General features: G+C 45.5%; 1 protein-coding gene across 1 annotated transcript; it reads left to right on the top strand.

Moving 5' to 3' along the window:
* Nucleotides 1-2,494: 2,494 nt before the first annotated feature.
* LOC116986174 (ammonium transporter Rh type B-like) lies at nt 2,495-4,691 on the top strand. The gene has a single exon (XM_033041413.1). The coding sequence runs from the start codon at nt 2,520-2,522 to the stop codon at nt 3,948-3,950; it is 1,431 nt and encodes a 476-aa protein (XP_032897304.1). The 5' UTR covers nt 2,495-2,519; the 3' UTR covers nt 3,951-4,691.
* The last annotated feature ends 21,038 nt before the right edge of the window (nt 4,692-25,729 follow it).

The following is a 25,729-nucleotide window of genomic DNA, read 5'->3' as shown; positions in this document are numbered from 1 at the left end:
CTGGACTCGCCCAACATTGGGAACATTGGGAAGTTATTTGTAAATATTTGTAAGATAGTTGTTTGATGATTTTGTAACAAGGTGGTGGGTTTGTCATTACGGGTTTGGATTTTTATTGGTTTTTGTATCGTGTTGAAATTAAGTAAAAATTATTTATTGATACAAAAAAAAAGTCTGCAACAGTGTTGCAAGTATGTAACAAACACCAGAGCCAGCAACACCTAGGGATCACTTCATTGATACAGTGTATCGATGCAGCCTGTGGGCGCTTCAAGCGCGAACGCACACGAAACATACGATGCTGCAGATGCTGCAATCTGGAGCAAAAATGCAAAGAGTCAAGAGTGTTTTCCTGCCGTCTGCCCCAGATAGAACAATGAAATTCTTACTTACAGCAGCACAATAGATGTAAACATGTGTAGCAATGAACTGCAGATGTCGGTTTAAACCGAAGATAGACACAAAAAGCTGGAGTAACTCAGCGGGACAGGCAGCAGTATCTCTGGAGAGAAGGAACGGCTGACGTTTCGGGTCGAGACCCTTCTTCAGACTGAGTCGACCGGGGTCTCGACCAGAAACCACCCATTCCTTCTCTCGATGGTCAGAAAAGGAGAAATGTTGGAAGTACACGTTTGCTCAACACTATTAGTACGCTCTCTTTACTCAAGATATTCAACAAGTTACTCTGTGCTCAGCTGACCAGCGGTGAAGTGGCCTCATTGCACGAAGTTTACAGAGCATTGTGTTTAGACTCGAAACGTCACCCATTCATTCTCTCCAGAGATGCTGCCTGTCCCGCTGAGTTACTCCAGCTTTTTACGTCCACCTTCGGTGTAAACCAGCATCTGCAGTTCCTTCCAAACACAAAAAGTTCAGTATATATATAATACATATATATATATATATATACATACACATACACATAAACAAATAATACTAGTGTAGGTAGAATCAAAGATCCTCCGCTATAGGATTTTTGGGTAGAAGGGTTTCGGCCCGAAATGTTGCCTATTTCCTTCGCTCCATAGATGCTGCTGCACCCGCTGAGTTTCTCCAGCATTTTTGTCTACCAATAGACAATAGGTGCAGGGGTAGGCCATTTCCCACCACAGATGCTGCCTGATCCGCTGAGTTCCACCCCAATACTCCCACCAAACTTCTTAGAGCGCTACAGGTAAATACCACTGCTAAATTCCACAGACGCATACCACTGCTAAATTCTGCAGATTACTCTAATCAACAACTGCACTATCATCTGATCCACACGGACTGTGACTTACCTCTGAGGTTGATAAATTAACCGCAAAATAACAGCGGCCACAAACTGGCAGGAGGAAACCATGCACCGGTTTCGGAAGCATTCCAGAATATTAATCAACTCGGGACTTCCACCACAGTCCAGTTCAAACCGCTGCTGGGAACACGACTCCTTTGGAAACAGGAAATGCTCTGCCTCGAGTATGTGTGTTTGTGTGTGTGGGGTGGAGTTGAAGGGGGGGGGTGGGGGTGGGGGGGGGGGGGGGGGGGGGCGAGGATAAATAACAAGAAGGATAAACACAAAATGCTGGAGTAACTCAGCGAGACCCTTCTTCAGACTGGTTTGGGATAAAGGAAACGAGAGATATATACGGTAGACAAAAATGCTGGATAAACTCAGCGGGCGAGGCAGCGTCTATGGAGCGAAGGAATTTCCTGCATTTTTGTCTACCTTCGATTTTCCAGCATCTGCAGTTCCTTCTTAAACAGATATATACGGTGATGTAGGCAGATATAGAACAAATGAATAAACTATATGCGAAAAAAAAATAACGATGCCTGACTCTGAAGTCAGTCCGAAGAAGGGTCTCGACCCGATTCCTTCTCTCCAGAGAGATGCTGCCTGACCCGCTGAGTTTACTCCAGCATTTTCGGTTTAAAACGGCGTCTGCAGGTCCTTCCTGCACAAAGCAGTCCGCTTTGAGAAGTACTGTTTGTCAACTTAGGGATTGGCACGTTTTGACTGGTCTTTGACACTTCTTTAGAAAGTAATTTGTAAGGGAAGGGAAGGAGAGGGGGGGTTGGAGAACGTAAACCAGTCACCAAAAAAAATCCCGAATTGTGTGTATGTGCAGGAAAGAACTGCAGATGCTGGTTTCCCCAGCGCTCAGCGGCACAGGGCAGCATCTCCGGACAGCAGCAGCGGGTGCCGGGTTTTTGAGGGTGGTCGAGACCCTTCTTCAGACTCATATTGTGTGTGCTCCTTTGCTCATGAGAAGATAAGCAGATGCAGTGAGTGAACGATCAAAGTTCGAGTCACGTGCTCCTTTGGGCTGGTATAAAAGTCCAGTTTCAGGTGGTATTTTGTGCAGCTCAGTCGCGCTAGGACAGCGGGAGCGAGAAAGCAACGGTGGAGGAGAGAAGTGAGGGGGTGGGAGGGGGAGGAAAGCGCTGGTGTTGGTTGGAGCAGCTGAGGCGCTGCTTGCCTGCTTGCCGCACGGTGCACGGTGCACGAAGCTCTCACGGCGCAGAACCACCTCGGGATGTCCGCCGTACGCTGCCGGCTGCCCTTCCTCGTCATTTTCCTGGAGGGGGTGTTACTGGTGCTGATCGCCCTCTTTGTCACCTACGATGACCACTCGGACGCCGCCGCCCAGAGCAACGAGACGGATCACAGCCGCAACCAGCTCTATGCCATCTTCCCCGTCTTCCAAGACATCCAGGTGATGATCTTCGTGGGTTTCGGGCTCCTCATGGGCTTCCTGAAGAAGTACGGCTACGGTGGCATCGCCTTCAACTTCATGATCGCGGTGTTCTCCGTGCAGTGGGCTCTGCTGGTGCAAGGCTGGTTCTACCACTTCCACCACGGCAAGATCCACATCGGGGTGTACAACCTGCTGACGGCCGAGACTGTGTGTGCCACCGTCATGATCTCCTTCGGGGCGGTGTTGGGCAAAACCAGCCCGGTGCAAATCCTGGTGCTGGCTCTGCTGGAGGTTCCCATCTTCACGGCCACCGAGTGGGTCATCATCGAGCTGCTGAAGATCAAGGATGTCGGCGGCTCCATCACCATCCACTTGTTCGCTTGCTACTTTGGACTGAGTGTCACCACGGTGCTGTACAGGCCGGGCCTGAAGGGTGGACACAAGGACGAGGGGCCGGACTACAACTCGGACAAGTTGGCCATGCTGGGGACTCTCTTGCTCTGGGTCTTCTGGCCCAGTTTCAACTCGGTCTTCGCCTCCACCGGTGACGGCCAGCACCGGGCAGTGCTGCACACCTACATCGGACTCAGTTCGTGCACCCTCACCACCTTCGCCATCTCCAGCCTGCTGGACAAGCGGGGCAAGATCAACATCGCTCACATCCAGAACGCGGCGTTGGCCGGCGGGGTGGCGGTGGGCTCGGCAGCGGACATGATGGTCACCCCCGCCGGGGCATTCACTCTGGGCTGCATCGCCTCCGTCCTGTGCACATTGGGATTTAAATACCTCACCCCGTTCCTGGCCAAGAAGCTGAAGATCCAGGACGTGTGCGGCATCAACAACTTACACGGCATCCCCGGCTTCGTCGGGGCGATAGCCGGCATCGCCACCATCCTGCTGACGGATGACCAGAGCTACGGACACGGCCTGTACGACACCTTCCCGGAGAGAGTGCCCAAGGAAGGAGACGAGAGGCTGGCCGAGCTGATCCGGATCCTACCACGGTTGAAGGCGGGAGGGGGACGAACAGCCTGGGACCAAGCCCAATATCAGGCAGCGGCCATCGGGGTCTGTCTGGGAATCGCTGTCCTTGGAGGGACAGTCACCGGATTCATCTTAAAATTACCCTTCCTAGCCCAACCCAAAGACGAGTATTGCTTCAACGATGACCCTTATTTCGAGGTGCCAGAATTGCATGAGAAAGAAGAATTTGAATTTACGAATAAAAACAACGCGAACAATAACCAAGGACTTAAACTTCCAATGTGATAACAACTCTTTAGGATGTATGAGCATCGGATGTTGTCTCAACTTCCAAGAGTGGGTGCGAGAGAAAGACCTGCTGTGGTTAGCATGTCTTGTGCTAATTGTCCCAATACTTTTTTACCAGATATACTCATTAAAGAGAAGCCTTTTAACCCGAATTGAGTTGAAAATGTTACTGTCTGGGCATCGCGGAGCGTCCTATTTTTTTTTAATAAGTGATTTGACAAAAAAAAAAACCAATTCAAGATTCAAAAACAAATTCACTCCTCCTCCAAAATCATTCACAACTCCCGCGTGTTCTTATCTGAGCTATCCACTAAAAACGTTACTCGGGAATGCGAATCAGAGAATGTTTCTCATACCTGTTGCTTTTTATTTAGAAAGACAAAAAAAAACCCAAAATGATTACTGTGGTTTCCTGCCTACAACATGCGGCGAAACGAGACCACAAATTGACAAACGTCTGAGCTAACTCCGACCTGCCTGAGTAGCACGCTAATCATTAATGTCAGTCAGTCTCTGCTACCGACCAGGTCCACTCCCAATCTGTGCAGATGAGCCTTGTGTAAGAGTGAGTTTCTATTTTTCCTTTTTATACGTCAGTAACTGGTTGCTCTTTAACTTCACGCTGTAAGATTTTATCCGGAGACTTCTAAGATCAGTTAATATTAAAAAAAAAAGAATTTTTATTTACAATGCAATAAGGTAATGAATAGTTTTTAAGAAATTTAAATAAAAGTTGTTGAAACACAATGATTCGGAGTGCTCAGTAATTTCAACAGTTTGTTTAAATGTTGCTGACTGTGTTTCCGTATTCTTTTTACCCAAATATTGTAAATATTTTGACACTGTTTTTCATTCTCCACCCGCCTTCCTTTCCCAGAAGGTGCAGTTCCACGGGACCTTCCAGAATATTCCATCACTCACCAGTCTTAATGTGCAAACCTAGATAATGAGTGTTGGCAGGTTTCACAGGCTCTCTGTGGGAGGGAGGGAGGTTCACATCTGTGCCAGCTCCTGCCATTGAACTTGGGGGGGGGAGAGACCATTCAGCCCAAATAAAAGTTCTCAACCTCTCTCTCCAGCGCCACCTATCACCCCCCACCTCCCCACTTCACCCACTCCCACCATTCCAGAAAATATATTTTTATGTAGGAGTCACTGATGGCCAACTATTAACACCCTGGAGTAAATACACCATAGACTGAAATCAAAGCTGATGCCCCCTGATGTTTCAACATCAAATTTACATCATCTGTGCCAATTGAACCTCCAAGAGTGCAATCCTTTCCTTCTTTATCCCATTAGCACAGAAACATAGAAATAGGTGCAGGAGGAGGCCATTCGGCCCTTCGAACCAGCATCGCCATTCATGGCTGATCATCCCCAATCAATAACCTGTACCTTCCTTCTCCCCATATCCCTTGATTAGCCTCTCCCTACCTGTCTTAAAGACCTGAAGCTTTCATGTTCAAATGTTTATATCTATGACCCTTACTTCTCCTTCGAAAGTTAATTGTATGAAAACATGTTAAAATATGTCGGACCATTTCCCTACTGATTTTGATTAACCTTTCATCTTTTCCTTCGTTAGCGCCTCCACCATACAAAGCCATTTTCCTCTGATCTACACAATGAATTGAAATTCAAGTCATAGAAACATAGAAAATAGGTGCAGGAGGAGGCCATTCAGCCCTTCGAGGCAGCACCGCCATTCATTGTGATCATGGCTGATCGTCCCCAATCAATAACCTGTGCCTGCCTTCTCCCCATATCCCTTGACTCCACTAGCCCCTAGAGCTCTATCTAACTCTCTCTTAAATCCATCCAATGACTTGGCCTCCACTGCCCTCTGTGGCAGGGAATTCCATAAATTCACAACTTTCTGGGTGAAAAAGTTTGTTCTCACCTCAGTCTTAAATGCCCTCCCCTTTATTCTAAGACTGTGGCCCCTGGTTCTGGACTCGCCCAACATTGGGAAACATTTTCCTGCATCTAGCTTGTCCAGTCCTTTTATAATTTTATATGTTTCTATAAGATTTCCCCTCATCCTTCTAAACTCCAGTGAATACAAGCCAAGTCTTTTCAATCTTTCCTCATATGACAGTCCCGCCATCCCAGGGATCAATCTCGTGAACCTACGCTGCACTGCCTCAATCACAAGGATGTCCTTCCTCAGCTTTTGTATCTCGACTCCACATCTTTGACGCCCTTTCCCAACTGCCCCAATTCATTACAATGCCGATCACTCTTCATAAATACGTCATCGTGCATTTGGGAAGTGTCAAAGTCATGAAATTTGCTATATAAATGAATATTAGTAATTTGTTGTTCTGCGAATATATATGAAAACGTATTTATGCTAATTTGGCACATTCTTCTTTTGCATTTTATTTCTTGATTCAGCAAATTTTCTTGTCTATCTCTGTACCCTATCCATTGCAAGTATTGTTTTATATTATATTATCTCCTTATGAACAGTGATCCAATTTTTCCTATTTAGATCTGACTCCTCTTCAGAGCTCTATATCACCTTACATCACTTCATTTATCTCTCGTCTCTCGTGAGACAATCCTCATACTAATTTACAGAGAATTAACTTCCAGCTCCCTTATCATGATACCGCACTTCCTAAAATGACACAAAGAGTTGGAGTAACTGAATGGGTCGGGCAGCATCTCTGGAGGACATGGATGGATGGCTTTTCAGGTGAGACCCTTCTCCAGACTGATTCTAACAATCGGCCTGAAGAAGGGTCCCGATCCGAAACATCGCCTATCCACGTTCTCCAGAGATGCTACCTGACCCATTGAGTTACTCCAACTCTTTGTATCCTTTTGTGTAAACCAACATCTGCACTTCCTTGTTTCCACTACACCTCAGAAGTTTGCTCAGAGAGGGTTTTGATTAGAAATTAACGCAATCAGTGTTGCTTTGATACAAGGATTTTTCAAAGCCGAACATGAACTTTGCATTAATTTTTAAATTATTTTTCCATTTTATTTCCATATTATTTCTATGACACTGGAATAAATAATAATGCTCTCAATAATCTAGGTGCATCAACTATGAAACAGCATTGCACAATTCTACTCTACCCATGTACCTGTGCCTATATTTAAGGTGTTGTTACCTACAAACATTTATTCAGATCTTCTATATCCTTTTTCTCTTATTCAATTCTCTTTCTAATGTCATGGTTCATTATTATTCATGTAGCCAACATCCAGATTTAACATGAATAAAAAACACTTGTTCTACCTCGGTTTTTCTAACTCATTGTATTTACTGTTGGCTCTGAGAAAATTACTTACTTTTACTCACTTTTTAAAACTACAGACTTAACCTTTGGTCTTCCAGTGAACCCACCACTAGATTTTCTTGTAACACTTTTTGCTGTACCCTTTTATCCTCGTGAATCTACACTGTCAGAACCTGCAAGGGACCATTATTATTTTCCATTAAGAATCTTTGTTTCTGTAACTTCAAGTTTAAATCTATTACCTTTTTATGTTATTCCTCCAAATTCCCACCTATTTCTTTCTCAGGCCAAGAAATAGTAGAGATATGATTCCTCTGATGTTGTTATTTGTATTTCTGTTTTTACATTTTAGCCAAAGTTTCATTTACTTTTCTATATCTGTCCCCCAATCCATTTTAAGTTTTCTTTTAAATTATAGTCATATAGTCATGCAGTACACAATAAGCCCTTCGGCCCCACCTCATCCATGCTGACCAAGATGCCCCATCTCAGCTAGTCTCATTTGCCCATGTTTAAGGTCATGAGTGATAGTAGAATTAGGCCATTCAGCCCATCAAGTCTACTTCATCATTCAATCGTGGCTGGTGTATCCTATTCTGGTGTATAACCCTATTCTCCTGCCCTCTCCCCATAACCTCTGACACCTGTACTAATCAAACATCTATCTATCTATCTCAGCCTTAAAAAAATATCCACTGACTTGGCCTCCACAGCCTTCTGTGGCAACAAATTCCACAGATTCACTGCCCTCTGACTAAGTAAATTTCTCCTCATCTCCTTCCTAAAAGAACACCCTTTAATTCTGAGGCGAGTATAGTCCCAGTGGTGACAAACGCTCATCATAGGTTAACCTACTCCTTCCTGGGATTATCCTTGTAAACCTGGCTCGTATTCCTCTAAACTTTGCCTATCCATGTACCTGTCCAAATGTATATTAAATGCTGTTTATTGTATATAACCTCAACTGTTATAGTCTCAACCACCTTCTCTGACAGCTCGTTCCATACTAAGTAGTCCATGCCTTTGAATCACTTGCTTTTAACATAGAAACATAGAAAATAGGTGCAGGAGTAGACCATTCGGCCCTTCGAGCCTGCACCGCCATTCAATATGATCATGGCTGATCAACTCAGTATCCTGTACCTTGTATGTTCTTCACAGTCCGTTACTAATGGACCTACAGTACTTGTGTGTGAATAGATCTAATATATCAAACTGGATATTAAATTAATTTTGAACATAACATGCTCTATTTTATAACTTTATCAGTGAATATAAGTTATTGATATAGTTTTTTTTCCGTAAAAACATTTATGATTTATTTATATGCATTGTAGAACTAAATGTATTCTGGTACATAGTTATCTGCCCTGGTAAATGGATTTACATTGTAATAACAAATAATGCTGAACAATAGCATAAATGTTGATCTGAATAAATCTGAGCAAAAGTCGATCCTCAAGCCTAGTTGTGTTAGTTAAGCAGTAAGTTCAGCCTTTGATTGGGCAACAACGAGAAATCAAAGTTCTATTCTTGATAGGTGTAGTCAACTTCAAGTTGAATCTCGTTATCAGCCTAACTGATCTATGAAAACAGGCGGTACAGTGGTGCAGCGGTAGAGTTGCTGCCTTACAGCGCCAGAGACCAGGGTTCGATCCTGACCTAGTCATTTCAATCTTTCCTCATATGACAGTCCCGCCATCCCAGGGATCAATCTCGTGAACCTATGCTGCACTGCCTCAATCACAAGGATGTCCTTCCTTAAATTAGGAGACCAAAACTGTACACAATATTCTAGGAAACGACTATTCTTCCATTTCCATCACTAAAATACCTTAGTTGCCCATGGACAGATCAGTTGAAATATCATGATTTTGTCATTCAGAAAATATCTCCTTACAGTTTAAGGTGAGAAGACGAAACATTAATGGAGATGTGTGGGGCAATTGTTTTACACAAAGAGTGGTCTGGAACACAGAATAGTGAAAGGCCAGGATAGAGAGGATGTGTAGAGGATGTTTCCACTAGTGGGAGAGTCTTGGACCAGAGGTCCTAGCCTCAGAATTAGAGGATGTTCCTTTAGGAAGAAGATGAGGAGGAATTTATTTAAGAAAGAACTGCAGATGCTGGAAAAATCGAAGGTAGACAAAAATGCTGGAGAAACTCAGCGGGTGAGGCAGCATCTATGGAATGATGGAATAGGTGACGTTTCGGCTCTCGCTAGAGCTCTAGGGGCTAGTGGAATCAAGGGATATGGGGAGAAGGCAGGCATGGGTTATTGATTGGGGATGATCAGCCATGATCACATTGAATGGCGGTGCTGGCTCGAAGGGCCGAATGGCCTCCTCCTGCACCTATTTTCTATGTTTCTATGTTTCGACCCGAAACATCACCTATTACTTCGCTCCATAGATGCTGCCTCACCCGCTGAGTTTTTCCAGCAGTTTTATCTACCTAGGAATTTGTTTAGTCAAAGCATGGTGAATTTGTGGAATTCATTGCCACAGAAGGCTGTGGAGGCCAAGTCAATGGATATTTTTAAGGCAGAGAGAGATAGATTCTTGATTAGTGCGGGTGTCAGAAGTTATGGGGAGGAGGCAGGCCAATGGGGTTAGGAGGGAGAGATAGATCCGCCGTGATTGAATGGAGAAGTAGGTTTGATGGGCCGAATGGCCTAATTCTGCTCCTATCACTTATGAATTTATGGCGGTGGAGGCAGATACGATAGATGCTTTTGGATAGGCACATGGAAGTGCAGGGAATATGGGGAATATGATGCCATATGGATCATGCACATGTAGATGAGATCAGTTTAACTTGGCACAGTGTTCATCACAAACATTGTGGGCTGAAGGGCCCATTCCTGCCCTGTACTGTTCAATGTTCTTCTGTGTTCTAGTAGCAATATCCTTCGTTGTTCTGGAAAGTGTTTCCAAAGACCTTTAAACGTTCAAATTTGAATCCATTTGCTTAGGGATAGGAAGCTCTCAAAATCCAATCTTTCACACCATGGAATGATCTTAATGCTAGAAATAATTCTACAATAGACAATAGACAATAGGTGCAGGAGTAGGCCATTCGGCCCCTCGAGCCAGCACCGCCATTCAATGTGATCATGGCTGATCATCCCCAATCAGTACCCCGTTCCTGCCTTCTCCCCATATCCCCACAGGCGCTTTGTTGCCATTTGCTTTGGTAAGTAGATTGCAACATCTGTAAATGGGCCAAGTACCAGAAAGGACCATTAATTTCTATTGCTACAATTGTGAATTGCACAACTAGAATGCGAGGTGTACTCCAAAGGTCAAGGTATCTGACCTTTAATAATTTATTATTACTATAATCAGTACACATTAACCCTTCACATAAACTGCTCCATGTGCACCTTCAATTATTTAAGATTCCACATTGCTGAGATAGATAAAGGCATGAGCATGTATTAATAAGATAACCCATAATATCCAAGTGCAATACAATTATACCCGAGTCAAGGCTGCCTTGCGTTGATTTCAAAGCGACCTTTGCCCCTGCTGTTGACTCACATCTCCAGTGACCCAGGTTCATTCTTGACCTCTAGTGCTCTCCGTGTGGTGTTTACGTCCTTCAGTGACTGCACACATATCTATGGGTGAGGCAGCGTCTATGGAGCGAAGGAAATAGGCAACGTTTCGGGATGAATCGAAGGTAGACAAAAATACTGGACAAACTCAGCGGGTGAGGCAGCATCTATGGAGCGAAGGAAATAGGCAACGTTTCGGCCCAAAACGTTGCCTATTTCCTTCACTCCATAGATGCTGCCTCACCCGCTGAGTTTCTCCAGCAATTTTGTCTACCTTTGATTTTCCAGCATCTGCAGTTCCTTCTTAAGCACGCATATCTATCATGTGTTCCAGTTTCTCCTAGATGCTGAAGGCACGTGGGTAGGGAGGTTACATGTAAGAAGGAACTGCAGATGCTGGTTTAAACCGAAGATGGACACAAAAAGCTGGAGGAACTCAGCGGGACAGGCAGCATCTCTGGAGAGAAGGAATGGGTGACGTTTCGGGTCGAGATCCTTCTTCTCGACCTGAAACGTCACCCATTCCTTCTCTCCAGAGATGTTGCCTGTCCCACTGAGTTACGCCAGCCCTTTGTGTCTATCTTGGGTAGGGAGGTTAAGTAACCACTGTAAAAAATGTCCTTCAATGTCCATCACTATAAGGAGAGGTTGTGCAGGCTAGGACTATTCCTTGGAGTGCAGGGAGATGAGGGGTGATCTTATAGAGGTGTGCATAATGGTGAGAAGAATAGATCGGCAATTCCTGCCCAGAGTAAGGGAATCGAGGACCGAACGACACAGGTTTAAAGTGAGGGGGGAAAGATTTAATAGGAACCTGAGGGGTAACTTTTTTTACACAAAGGATGGTGTGTGTGTATGGAACAAGCTGCCGGAGGAGGTAGTTGAGACAGGTACTATCATAACATTAAAGAACATTTAATTATTTTTATTAGAAGTACGGTAAATTACAATAATACACAACACATATATCTTAATACATTTTTTGTACCGCTTCATTTTTTTTGAGCTTTAAGAAAAAGATAGAAGTAAGGAAAGTAAAGAAAGTGCGCAAGAGTCGTGAAGTGCAAGAGAGTGTTGGGAAAAGAAAGCCCCTTAGAAAAGAAGTTAGAGAAGGAAGTGAAGTAAGAAAGTAGACCCTAGAAAAGAAAGAAAAAGAAAGTAAAAGAAAGTAAGGACAATCGCTCTATTATAACATTGAACTCCGCAGAAAGACTACCAACCAAGTCTGTTTTTGTTGTTTTACCTCCCATTGCCAGGTCCTGATACCATTTATTTATTTATTTATTTTTAAAATTACTATTGCACCTCATGCTTGTAATAGGTCCATAAACGTAGACCACGGCTTTTGGAATTGGTTTGCTTTACCTGCTAATTAAAGAACATTTAAACGGGTACATGGATAGGATAGGTTTAGAGGGATATGGGCCAAATGCAGGCAGGTGGGACCAGTGTAGATGAGGCATGCTAGTCGGCGTGGACAAATTGGGTCAAAGTGCCTGATCCATCCTGTGTGACTATGTCTCTGTGTAGGTGGGATTTAGAATTGACGGGAATGTGGGGAAGAATAGTATATAAGGAATATTAACAGAGGAATAGGACTGCACTGTGAGCCAACTTTGAGTCGATGGGCTGAATGGTCCGTTTTACTATTGTAAGGAAATCTGTAAAGATTTATTCTCAATGAATATTAAAGCCTAAACTCAGTAAACCCATTTGTTGGCCATTTCACGCTGGGTGGCTGCCCATTTAAAAAAAAAACAGTATTTTATTGATTACTTCTATAGAAAACCCTGAGAATAGTTTCAAAAGATTATTACATCAGAACAGAAGTCTTAACAGAGTAGAAAGTTATATAAATCTGCAGTAAACAGAAATACAAGAGATAGTCTTTTAGACCAGTACATTGAAAGATCAAGGCATTTTGTGTTTGACAAGATAATGTAAAATAAAAGAGCAATTTTGTTGAATCTGTAACTGGCCTTAACTCTAAATAACACAAACTATAGAGCTAAGTGATGTTTAAGAAGGAACTGCAGATGCTGAAAAATTCGAAGGTAGACACAAATGCTGGAGAAACTCAGCGGGTGAGGCAGCATCTATGGAGCGAAGGAATAGGTGACGTTTCGGATCAAGATCCTTCTTCAGACTGATGTGGGGGTGGGGGGGTGGGTGGGAAGAAGAAAGGAAGAGGCGGAGACAGTAGTCTGTGGGAGAGCTGGGAAGGGGAGGGGAAGGAGGGAGAAAGCACGGACTACCTGAAATTGGAGAAGTCAATGTTCATACCGCTGGGGTGTAAACTACCCAAGCGAAATATGAGGTGCTGCTCCTCCAATTTGTGGTGGGACTCACTCTGGCCATGGAGGAGGCCCAGGACAGAAAGGTCGGATTCGAAATGGGAGGGGGAGTTGAAGTGCTGAGCCACCGGGAGATCGGGTTGGTTAGTGCGAACCGAGCGGAGGTGTTGGGCGAAGCGATCACCAAGCCTACGCTTGGTCTCACCGATGTAGAGCAGCTGACACCTAGAGTAGTATCGGATTATCTGAATGGTGGCCAATTAGGAAAAGGGGAGATGCAACGAGATCTGGGTGTCATGGTACACCAGTCATTGAAAGTAGGCATGCAGGTGCAGCAGGCAGTGAAGAAAGCGAATGGTATGTTAGCATTCATAGCAAAAGGATTTGAGTATAGGAGCAGGGAGGTTCTACTGCAGTTGTACAGGGTCTTGGTGAGACCACACCTGGAGTATTGTGTACAGTTTTGGTCTCCTAATCTGAGGAAAGACATTCTTGCCATAGAGGGAGTACAGAGAAGGTTCACCAGACTGATTCCTGGGATGTCAGGACTTTCATATGAAGAAAGACTGGATAGACTCGGCTTGTACTCGCTAGATTTGAGAAGATTGAGGGGGGATCTTATAGAAACTTACAAAATTCTTAAGGGGTTGGACAGGCTAGATGCAGGAAGATTGTTCCCGATGTTGGGGAAGTCCAGAACAAGGGGTCACAGTTTAAGGATAAGGGGGAAATCTTTTAGGACCAAAATGAGAAAAACATTTTTCACACAGAGAGTGGTGAATCTGTGGAATTCTCTGCCACAGAAGGTAGTTGAGGTCAGTTCATTGGTTATATTTAAGAGGGAGTTAGATGTGGCTCTTGTGGCTAAAGGGATCAGGGGGTATGGAGAGAAGGCAGGTACAGGATACTGAGTTGGATGATCAGCTATGATCATATTGAATGGTGGTGCAGGCTCAAAGGGCCGAATGGCCTACTCCTGCACCTAATTTCTATGTTTCTATGGAATGGGAGGGGGAGTTGAAGTGCTGGGCCACCGATGTCGGATTCGGAATGGGTTTGTAGGTTTGCAGATTTGTTGGTTCCCTGAAAAAAGAAATTCCCCTATTGTGTCAGGACTGCATGCAAAAGCAACATAACATGGAACTAGTATGAATGTGTGATTGATGGTCATGTGAGCTTAGGGACCTGTTTCCACACTGTATGTCTAAACTCTGAACTTAATATGAAAAGTAATAAATGCCCAGGACTTGATGACCTATACTCAAAGGATTGTTTAAGAAGGAACTGCAGATGCTGGAAAATTGAAGGTAGACAAAAATGCTGGAGAAACTCAGCGGGTGAGGCAGCATCTATGGAGCGAAGGAAATAGGAGACGTTTTGGGTCGAGACCTTTATTCAGACTGATGAAGGTGGAGAATGGTGAAGAAGGGTCTCGACCTGAAACGTTCTTGTGTTACTCGTGTTTTTTTCAAGGTGGAAATATTAAAGACTAGAGGGCATAGCGTTAAGGTTCGAGGGGCAAAGTTTGCGGGGGGGGAGTGGAAACAGATACGAAAGTGGCATTCAAGAGGCTGTTAGATAGGCACATGGATGTGCAAGGAATGGAGGGGAATGGATCACGAGCAGGCAGACAAGTTTAGATTCTCTGGGTGTCATGTTCGGCATGGATATTGTGGGCCGAAGGGCCAGTCCCTGTGCTGTACTGTTCTATGTTCAATGTTCACTTCTGCCAATTAAACAATAGATAATAGACAATAAACAATAGACAATAGGTGCAGGAGTAGGCCATTCGGTACCCCGTTCCTGCCTTCTCCCCATATCCCCTAACTCCGCTATTTTTAAAAGCCCTAACTAGTTCTCTCTTGAAAGTGTCCAGAGAACCAGCCTTCACCGTCCTCTGAGGCAGAGAATTCCACAGACTCACAACTCTCTGTGAGAAAAAGTGTTTCCTCGTCTCCGTTCTAAATGGCTTACTCCTTATTCTTAAACTGTGGCCCCTTGTTCTGGACTCCCCCAACATTGGGAACATGTTTCCTGCCTCTAGCGTGTCCAAACCCTTAACAATCTTATATGTTTCAATGAGATACCCTTTCATCCTTTTAAACTCCAGAGTGTACAAGCCCAGCCGCTCCATTCTCTCAGCATCAACAGATAGACAACAGAATCAGTATTTCAGATGGATGCCCTTGTATCAAAATCAGATGAAACTATGGGCCTGAGAAATTAGTTCTGTTTTGTTCCCCATTCAGGCTACATGATTCGTGGGGTTTATCCAAGATCATCCACTTTGTACGCAGCAGAAAAATACTTTTGTATTAAAGTCAAAATACAATGAAGTTACAGAGATATAAGGTGAAATATTACGTTCTGGAAGGAGATTTAGTCTGGTCTGACTAATGCAGCATAAATCTACAGGTTTCATACAATTTCATAGACAATAGACAATAGGTGCAGGAGTAGGCCATTCAGCCCTTCGAGCCAGCAGCACCATTCAATGTGATCATGGCTGATCTTCCCCAATCAGTACCCCGTTCCTGCCTTCTCCACATGTCCCCTGACTCCGCTATCTTCAAGAGCCCTATCTAGCTCTCTCTTGAAAGTATCCAGAGAACCGGCCTCTCCAGTGTACAAGCCCAGCTGCTCCATTCTCTCAGCATATGACAGTCCCGCCATCCTGGGAATTAACCTTGTAAACCCACGCTGCACTCCCTCAATGGCAAGAATGTCCTTCCTCAAATTAGGGGACCAAAGCTGCACACAATACTCCAGGTGTGGTCTCACTAGGGCCCTGTACAACTGCAGAAGGACCTCTTTGCTCCTATACTCAACTCCTCTTGTTATGAAAATAGGTGCAGGAGTAGGCCATTCGGCCCTTCGAGCCAGCACCGCCATTCAATATGATGATGGCTGATCATCTAAAATCAGTACCCCGTTCATTCCTTTTCCCCATATCCCCTGATCACATTAGCCCTAAGACAAGAGTTCCCAACCTGGGGTAAATTTACCCCCAGGAGGTAAATATTACCTACCCAGGGGTTAAATCTGTTGATTCTGGATTTGTACATATTTTTTCTCATTGACTGGACTGTGTTTGGTTCATCATTAGTTGTTCATAAATAAATGAAATAACATTGTTATGTGCGATTAAAGTAGCCAGGGGTAAACGGGACATAGAAACATAGAAAATAGGTGCAGGAGGAGGCCATTCGGCCCTTCGAGCCAGCACCGCCATTCGTTGTGATCCTAACTGATCGTCCCCAATCAATAACCCGTGCCTGCCTTCTCCCCATATCCCTTGATTCCACTAGCCCCTAGAGCTCTATCTAACTCTCTCTTAAATCCATCCAGTGATTTGGCCTCCACTGCCCTCTGTGGCAGGGAATTCCACAAATATGTACATGGGCGGGAACCCTTGCCCTAAGAGCTAAATTTAATTATTTCTTGAAAACCTCCAGTGAATTGGCCTCCGCTGCCTTCTGTGGCAGAGAATTCCACACATTCACAACTCTCTGGGTGAAAAGGTTTTTCCTCATTGCAGTCCCAAATGGCCTACCCCTTATTCTTAACCAGTGACCCCTGGTTCTATGTGGGTTTTGCTTGAGTATTTGTGAGTCCAGGTGCAATGGAGTTCAATGGAGAAACCTTATCAGTTACTTGCTTATAAGCTATCGTTGAAAAGTCCACAGGTCACTGGATTGTTGCAGTTTGTAAAGGAAGCCATCAAATACAATGGAGAGTGGTGCAATCACAATGGGGCTCGGTGGGGTGGGAGGGGGAGTGAGGAGAGTAGCACCACATAAAATAAAAGTTGGTCAAGTATCAAACTTGATACTTGATACTTGGGTTAGCATATGTCGAGCGTTTTGTCAGCACTGGGCCTGTACTCTGGGCCTGGGCCTAAACTGGGGTTTAGAAGGTTGAGGGGGGACCTCATTGAAATTTACAGAATAATGAAAGGCATAGATAGAGTGGATATGGAGAGGATGTTTCCACTGGTGGGAGAGTCTAGGACCAGAGGTCACAGCCTCAGAATTAATAGTTGCTCCTTTAGATAGATGTGACTACTGGAGACTGGGCACCTTGGTCAGTGTGGGCAAGTTGGGCTGAATGGCCTGTTTCCGTGCAGTATGATTCTATGATTAATAACAAGTTAATCAACAATCTAATAAATAGTTTAATCATATTGCTTTGGTACTCTGAGAGAAGATTAACGTTCTAAAATAATACTTGGTGGAAACCAAAGAATGCTATGAAGTCTTGTGTATGAGCAAGGGTGGGGTGTGAAAGAAGTCAGTTCCAAAGATCAATAGGTCACAAGCAATCAATTTGGTGAGCTTGATATAATAAATATAGACTTATAGAGTCACGGAGTCTCACAGCGTGGAAACAGGCCCTTCGGCCCAACTTGCCCACACTGGTCAATCTGTCCCATATACACTAGTCAATAGACAATAGACAATAGGTGCAGGAGTAGGCCATTCGGCCCTTCGAGCCAGCACCGCCATTCAATGTGATCATGGCTGATCATCCCCAATCAGTACCCCGTTCCTGCCTTCTCCCCATATCCCCCGATTCCACTATCATTAAGAGCCCTATCTAGCTCCCTCTTGAAAGTATCCAGAGAACCGGCCTCCACTGCTCTCTGAGGCAGAGAATTCCACAGACTCACAACTCTGTATGAAAAAGTGTTTCCACATCTCCGTTCTAAATGGCTTAGCCTTTATTCTTAAACTGTGGCCCCTGGTTCTGGTCTCCCCCAACATAGAGAACATGTTTCCTGCCTCTATCATGTCCAAACCCTTAATAATCTAATATGTTTCAATAAGAAACCCTCTCATCCTTCTAAATTCCAGAGTGTACTAGCCCAGACGCTCCATTCTCTCAGTATGGAGAGATTCTCTCAGCGTAGTCCCACCTGCCTGCGTTTGGCCACTATCTCTCTAAACCTTTCCTATCCATGTACCTGTCCAAATATTTCTTAAACATTGCGATAGTTCCTGCAAAACTATGTTGTTAGAAAGCATAAATTGGTATGTTCAATAACATCATTTTTTTTTAAGACAGAGCAGACAATATTTTTTCTTGCAATGCCATAAAGCCAGAAGCTAAAGGGCCTGTCCCACTTTCACGACCTAATTCACGACCTCTGTCGAGTTTGCCCTTGACTCATACTCGCAGCATGGCCGTCACGAGGTTGTAGGAGGCCCTAGGTAGGTCATAGCAGGTCATGATGCTAGTCGTAGGTACTCGTGGCATCAAGTAGGTCGGGGCGTTTTTTCTAGCCTGATGAAAAATGTCCACGAGTAAAAAAGGTCGTGAATTGGGTCAGGCCCTTAAGATGAAATGCAACATGCTAAATCTGTTTTTATGGAACATAGCACAGGAACAGGCCCTTCAGCCCGCAATGTCTGTGCTGAACAGGATGTAAAAATAAACTAATCTTTTCTTTTGCCAGCCTTTAATCCATATCTGTGGAATTCTCTGCCTCAGAGGGCGGTGGAGGCCGGTTCTCTGGATGCTTTCAAGAGAGAGCTAGATAGGGGTCTTAAAATAGCGGAGTCAGGGGATATGGGGAGAAGGCAGGAATGGGGTACTGATTGGGGATGATCAGCCATGATCATATTGAATGGCGGTGCAGGCTCGAAGGGCCGAATGGCCTACTCCTGCACCTATTTTTATATGTTTCTATGTTTCTATATCCCTCCATTCTCTGCATATCCATGTGCCATCTAAAGCCTCTTGAACATCACTATCGTATCTGCCTCCACATCTACACTAGGCAACGTGCTCCAGGCACCCGCCACCCTCTGTGGCAAAAAACTTGCCCCGCACATCTCCTTTAATCCTTAGGTACACAAAATTGCTGGAGAAACTCAGCGGGTGCAGCAGCATCTATGGAGGGAAGGAAATAGGCGACGTTTCGGGCCGAAACCCTTCCTCAGACCCTTCCTAATCTTTGCCCCTCTCACCTTGAGGCTATGCAGTCAGCGAAAAGTCTACACATATATTACAGTCAATCTGCCCAACATGTTTAGTTTAGTTTAGTTTATTGTTACATGTACCAGGATGCAGTGAAAAGATTTTATCGTGGGCTAACCAGTCAGCAAAAAGACCACACATGATTACAATCGAGCCATCAACTGTGCACAGGATTAAGGGAATAGTGTTTAAGAAGGAATTGCAGATGCTGGAAAATCAAAGGTAGACAAAAGTGCTGGAGAAACACAGCGGGTGCAGCAGCATCTATGGAGCGAAGGAAATAGGCAACGTTTCGGGACGAAACCCGAAGGGTTTCGACCCGAAACGTTACCTATTTCCTTTGGGTTTCGGCCCGAAACGTTGCCTATTTCCTTCGCTCCATAGATGCTGCTGCACCCGCTGAGTTTCTCCAGCACTTTTGTCCACCCAGGATTAAGGGAATAACGTTTAGTGCAAGATAAAGTCCAGTCTGCTGCTGGAGTTGAGGTTTAAACGAGTTGAGCGATTACAGGGCCAGCACGCACAGTTGACTTACAAACCCAGCGGTATGAATATTGATTTCTTTGACTTCAAGTAACCCTTGCATCCCCTCTCCCTCCGACCCTCCCCCACCCTAGTTGTCGTACTAGTTTCACTGTCGTCCTGCTGAGTCTCATTGTCTGTTTAACGTGTTTTCACCCAACCCACAGCTGACAATGGACAGCTTCCTTGACCATCCTTACTTTTCTGCATATCTTTCATTTCTTTGTTCTATCAATTTTCAATTTTCAATTCAATTCAATTTCAATTTAAAAACTTAATTGGCATGATAAAAAAACATTGTTATATTGCCAAAGTATAAAACATGACATACATGTTAAAAATGCATAAGTATAAATACAAGTATACAGTGCATGGATAGATATGTCCCTGTACATAAACTCGCAATAGGCCTATAGCCCTTTATTGATTGCTACACGTTCTTGCCGCGGTAAGCAGTACAACACAATATCTTTCCTCATCATCGTCTATATCTCTCGTTCCCCTTCCCCCCCCTCCCCCCCGAGTCTCAGTCTGAAACATCACCCATTCCTTTTCTCCCGAGACGCTGCCTGTCCCGCTGAGTAACTCCAGTGTTTTTTGTGTCTATCTTCGATGTAAACCAGCATCTGCAGTTCCTTCCTACACAATAAAGGGTGTAACGTTTAATGCAAGATAAAGTCCAGTAAAGTCCGATTAAAGATAGCTCGAAGGTCTCCACCAAGGCTGATAGGAGGTCAGGCTGCTCACTAGTTGGTGAGAGGACAGTTACTTTATACCAGGCAGTCAACACATTGCCCAAGTAGTGAGTGGAAAGGGCGAGTTTGCGAAGCTTTTGTACCTGCAGTTGTTGGCTGCGCCTCACATTGTGATTTCTGCCTGTTATCATGTTATCGTTATTTATTCCAGTGAATATGGTTTATGTCCACATTGTAGACTCTGCCTACATTGAGGATATTTGTTAGATTCTTGCTCTTGGACCTATAATTGTGGCTCGTGACTTTTACTGAAGTCCCAGTGCCCGGGGGGGGGGGGGGGGGGGGGGGGGGGGGGGGATGCCCCGCCCCTGACCCACTTAGGAAACCTGAACGGAAACCTCTGGAGACTTTGCGTCCCACCCAAGGTTTCCGTGCGGTTCCCGGAGGTTGCAGGTAGTGGAAGCAGGTAGGGAGACTGACAAAAACCTCCGGGAACCTCACAAAAACCTTGGGTGGGGCGCAAAGTCTCCAGAGGTTTCCGATCAGGTTTCCTAAGTGGGTCAGGGGCACTACTTTCTTATTGCCGAACCAATATTGACTTCTTGTCCTTCAGAAGGGTCTCAACCCAAAACGTCACCTATTCCTTTTCTCCAGAGGTGCTGCCTATCCCGCTGAGTTACTGCAGCATTTTGTGTCTATCTTGTAACTCAGCGGGTCAGGCAGCAACTCTGGAGAAAATGGATTGGTGACATTTCAGGTCGGGTCCCTTCACCAGAATGGTGCCTGGATTAGAGGCTTTCAGCTACAGGGAGAAGTTGGGTAGACTTGGATTGTTTTTTCCAGAATGGCGGAGGTTGAGGGGAGACTTCATAGAGGTACTGTAGTGGCCTGGATGAGGTCAGGACATGTGATCGCAACATTCAATATAAAATGATGAGAGGCATGGGTAGAGTAGACAGTCAGAACCTTTTTCCCAGGATGGAAATGATCAACACTAGAGGGCGTAGCTATAAGATGAGAGGAGAAAAGTTCAATGGAGGTTTGCAGGGGAAGTTTTTTTTACACTGGTGGTGTGGAAGCTTGGAATACATTGCTTGAAATTGTACATTGCTTGGAATCTCCTTCTAGCCAATTCCTCCTAATCCAAGCAGATTTCTAGTAAACCTCTTCTGCCCCTTCTCCAAAGCCACCACATCCTTCCTGCAAGTGGACACCAGAACTGCACACAATACTCCAAATGCAGCCTAACCAACGTGCTGTAATATGAATCCTCATCTTCCTTCAGGCCTGGGCTGGTGGAGGCAGATACAATCGTGGCGTTTAAGAGGCTTTTAGATAGGCACAAGGAAGTGCAGGGAATGGAGGGATCGCTTGCAGGCAGATGAGTTGAGTTTAACTAGGAACCACTTTTGACACAAACATTGTGGGCCGAAGTGCCCGTTCCTTTGCTGTGCTGTTCTATGCTTCTCATAATGTTATACATTTCTATCAGATCTCCTCCTGCCACGGGTACCATGTCATCCCGTGCTACCTGCTCCATGTAGTCGACGACTAAACCGTCTCCCAAACCTGGTTTGCCAGGTGAGGAGGGGGCTGTGGACCCCCAGCAGGACCAAACACAAGACCTGTCATAGGGCGGATGAGCTTCTAGCGAGCCAACGGCCATCCACACTTCAGTAGAAGTTGCGATCACTGTCGTACACGGCATTGTAAGGAACGATGATAAAGCACACACACACACCAAAATCCTATACTTCCAGTGGCGGAAGTCCGCAGGAACTGGAGGACATGGATGTGTGGTGCGTCCGTCACCGTTCCCATTGGAAACTAGCGCCACTGGGTCGCTAATGTTTTCAACGATGATGATGATGAGATCTCCCCACAACCACTGACGTTTCAAAGAAAACAATCCACGTTTGCCTGGACTCTCCTTCTAGCCAATTCCTCCTAATCCAAGCAGATTTCTCGTAAACCTCTTCTGCCCCTTCTCCAAAGCCACCACATCCTTCCTGCAAGAGGACACCAGGACTGCACACAATACTCCAAATGCAGCCTAACCAACGTGCTGTAATATCAATCCTCGTCTTCCTTCAAGCAGAGCAACATTAAAGTGACTTTATTTCAATACCTGGGTAGCGAAGACATCTGTCACCCCGCAGAATATCAAATTGTAAAATGCATTTCAATTAATACTATCAAATTATAACTGGGCTGGGGGGAAATGTGGCTCAAGTATATTTTTTTACTAATTTGCAGTAAATCGCAACTGATATGATGAAGATGAATAATGTAGCAGTTAAGAGTGACAGATGGCACAACGATATATTAATCTAGAGGTGGTAAAGTTAATGAGTATTGATCAAAATAAGGGATCAATTTAACGTGCGGCATGGTGGCGCAGCGGTAGAGTTGCTGCCTTACAGCGCCAGAGACCCAGGTTCGATCCTGACTAAGGGTGCTGCTGATACGGAACACCCCCTGTGACCGCGTGGTACGGTACGTGTTTGTAGGTTAATTGGCTTTGTAAAATTATGAAATCGTCCCAAGTGTGTGTGGGGTGATCGCTGGTTGGCGCTGACTAGGTGGGCCGATGGGCCTGTCTCCGTGCAGCATCTCTAAAGTCTACTGATTTACATCGGTGAGACCAAGCGCAGGCTTGGCGATCGTTTCGCCGAACACCTCCGCTCGGTCCGCCTTAACCAACCTGATCTCCCGGTGGCTCAGCACTTCAACTCCCCCTCCCATTCCGAATCCGACCTTTCTGTCCTGGGCCTCCTCCATGGCCAGAGTGAGCACCACCGGAAATTGGAGGAGCAGCACCTCATATTCTGCTTGGGCAGTCTGCACCCCAGCGGCTTGAACATTGACTTCTCCAATTTCCGGTAGCCCTTGCTGTCTCCTCGCCTTATCAGCTCATACTCAGCCCTCTGGCTTCCTCCTCTTCCTTTCTTCTTCCCGCCCCACCCACATCAGTCTGAAGAAGGGTTTCGGCCCGAAACGTTGCCTATTTCCTTCGATCCATAGATGCTGCCTCACCCGCTGAGTTTCTCCAGCATTTTTGTCTACCTTCGATTTTCCAGCATCTGCAGTTCTTTCCTTAAACAAATTAAATCATGCAGATGTTTCTGACGAAACATTGGTTCTCAGCTAAATTACATGTCAAAATTAAAAAACAACTTACAAAAAACAACATACAAATCTACCTGTAAACTATCCCGAGCCCAGCAACATTGCTAAACATTCCCAAAGATTTGCCCAAATGTTTTGCTGTCTGCCAACTTTTCCTGAGTACTTCCTGCTACAAATGCTTCCTGGCCTAAGAGTTCCTTGTTCTCTTCAGTTCTTCTTGGCCCATCCTAAATGTTTCTTCCCCTTCGGGCTTCCTGCCTGACTTTGAGTGCTTTCGGTGAGGCATAACATCCTGCTTCCAAACTGTTTTTTCCTTCTGCCCAGCGAACCGGCAGCCCCCAACGCCTCTGAGTGTACTGGTGCCCGAGACTTTCTCCTTTCCATCGAGTCTTGCCATTAGTGGCCAAGAAAAGACACCAACGCCTCTACATCCTCAGACGAATTTCCAATGACCCTACCAATTTCTGCTGATGCAGAACATAAAGCATCCTATTTGGATCCATCACAGATAGACACAAAGGGCTGGAGTAGCTCAGCGGGTCAGGCAGCATCACTGGAGAAAAACCATTTGAGGCTGGAATCCTTCTTCTTCCAACCCATCCTTCTTCGGTGTAAACCAGCATCTGCAGTTCCTTTCTGCACGCTGGATTCCCATCTCAGCTTGTTGTGGCAGGCAGCAGCTCGGCCTAGTGTTGTGTGAATCCGCAGAGAGTTGTGGACATAACCCGGTCCATCACACAAACCATTCTCTCCACAGCCACTCCATCTACACTTCACGTTGCCTCGGCAAACAGCCAATAAAATCAAGGACCACTCACAGCCATTCTCTCTCCCCCCCCCCCCCCCCCCCCCCCCCCCCCCCCCCCCCCCCCCAGAGTCGGGCAAAAGATACAAAAGCTTGAAGGTACGAACAACCAGTTTCAGGAACAGCCTCTTCCCCACTGTTGTCAGATTATTGAACGAACCTCTCATATGCTAAGAAAGTATTCCTGCTCTTCCAATCTACCAAGCTGTGGCCCTTGCACTTTTTTTATCTGCACTTTCTCGGCAGCTGTAACACTATAGTCTGCACTCTGTTATTTGACTCCTTTACATAACCATTTGTACTCGTAGATGGTCTGCCTGGATAGCATGCAATCAAAGTTTTCACTGCATCATGGTACACGTCACCATAATAAGATTTTGATCGCCACCTAGACATGTCCCGCCTTCCTCTCAACCTCCTTATTCTGCCTTTCATAGACTAGTTTTGTTTATTAACGTACAGTGAAAGGCCTTTTTTGTTGCATCATATCCAGTCAACGATAAAACCATACATGATTAGATAGATAGATAGATAGATAAATACTTTATTAATCCCCTTATTCAGGGGAAATTCTGATGTCCTTGCAGCACACTAATAAAAATACAACACAGTATTCATAAAGAAATTCAACACCAAAACATCCCCCCACAGTGATTCCCACTGTGGGGGAAGGCACAAAGTCCAGTCCCCATCCTCTTGTCCACCCATAGTTGGGCCTATTGAGGCCTCCACAGTCGCCGCCACGGCGCCCGATGTTCTCGCCGGGTGATGGTACTCCGGCGTCGGGAGAACCCCCAGCGGCTTGGGGTGCCAGGAACGGCCGCCTTCCCACCGGAGCCTGCTGCTTCCAAGCCAACAGACCACGCCAGACGGAGCTCCGCACACTGGTGATCTCGGCGAGATGTAAGTTCAACGTCGCAGCCGGCCGCTCCGCAGAACCGCGGCTCCACGATGTTTTCCTCGGCGGTACCAAGCATACTGGAGTCCCAGCGCGGCGACCCAGGAAAGGCATCGCCCGCTCCGCAATAGCGCTCCAGCGCTGCACTGCCGCCAAAGCCGATGTTCTGCGCCGCCGCCGCCAACGCCGACGTTCTGCGCCGCCGCCAACGCCGATGTTCTGGCCAGGTCCCCTCAGGGAAACGTCGCTCCAGGACCCGCTGGTAGGCCGCGAGGACAGGTCGAAGACGCTGCTCGGAGGAAGGCAACCCCTCCGACCAGGTAGGGACTTAGAAAAGCAGTTTCCCCCTTCCCCCCCACCACCCCCCACACATAAAAGATTTAGACCCCCTGACTGTACACTTAACGAACTAAAAATAATTTAAAAGAAGGGGAAAAAAAAACGGGAAAAAAAACGGACAGCTGCAGGACATCAGAATTACAATCAAGCCGTCCACAGTGTAAAGATACGGAGTTGAATTAGGCCATTCGGCCCATCGAGTCTACTCCGCCATTCAATCATGACGGATGCAATCCCATTTTCCTGCCTTCTCCCCGTAACCCTTGACACCCGTTACAGGATAAGGGACATATCATTTA

The sequence above is a fragment of the Amblyraja radiata genome, chromosome 23, assembly GCF_010909765.2.
Source record: "Amblyraja radiata isolate CabotCenter1 chromosome 23, sAmbRad1.1.pri, whole genome shotgun sequence".
Classification (NCBI taxonomy): Eukaryota; Metazoa; Chordata; class Chondrichthyes; order Rajiformes; family Rajidae; genus Amblyraja; species Amblyraja radiata.
The sequence above is the reverse complement of the archived record's forward strand: the minus strand, read 5'-3'. Positions and strand labels throughout refer to the sequence as shown.

Bases quoted from the DNA above. Each gene is read 5' to 3' on its own strand.
- LOC116986174 (XM_033041413.1), top strand. From the start codon at position 2,520: ATGTCCGCCGTACGCTGCCGGCTGCCCTTCCTCGTCATTTTCCTGGAG.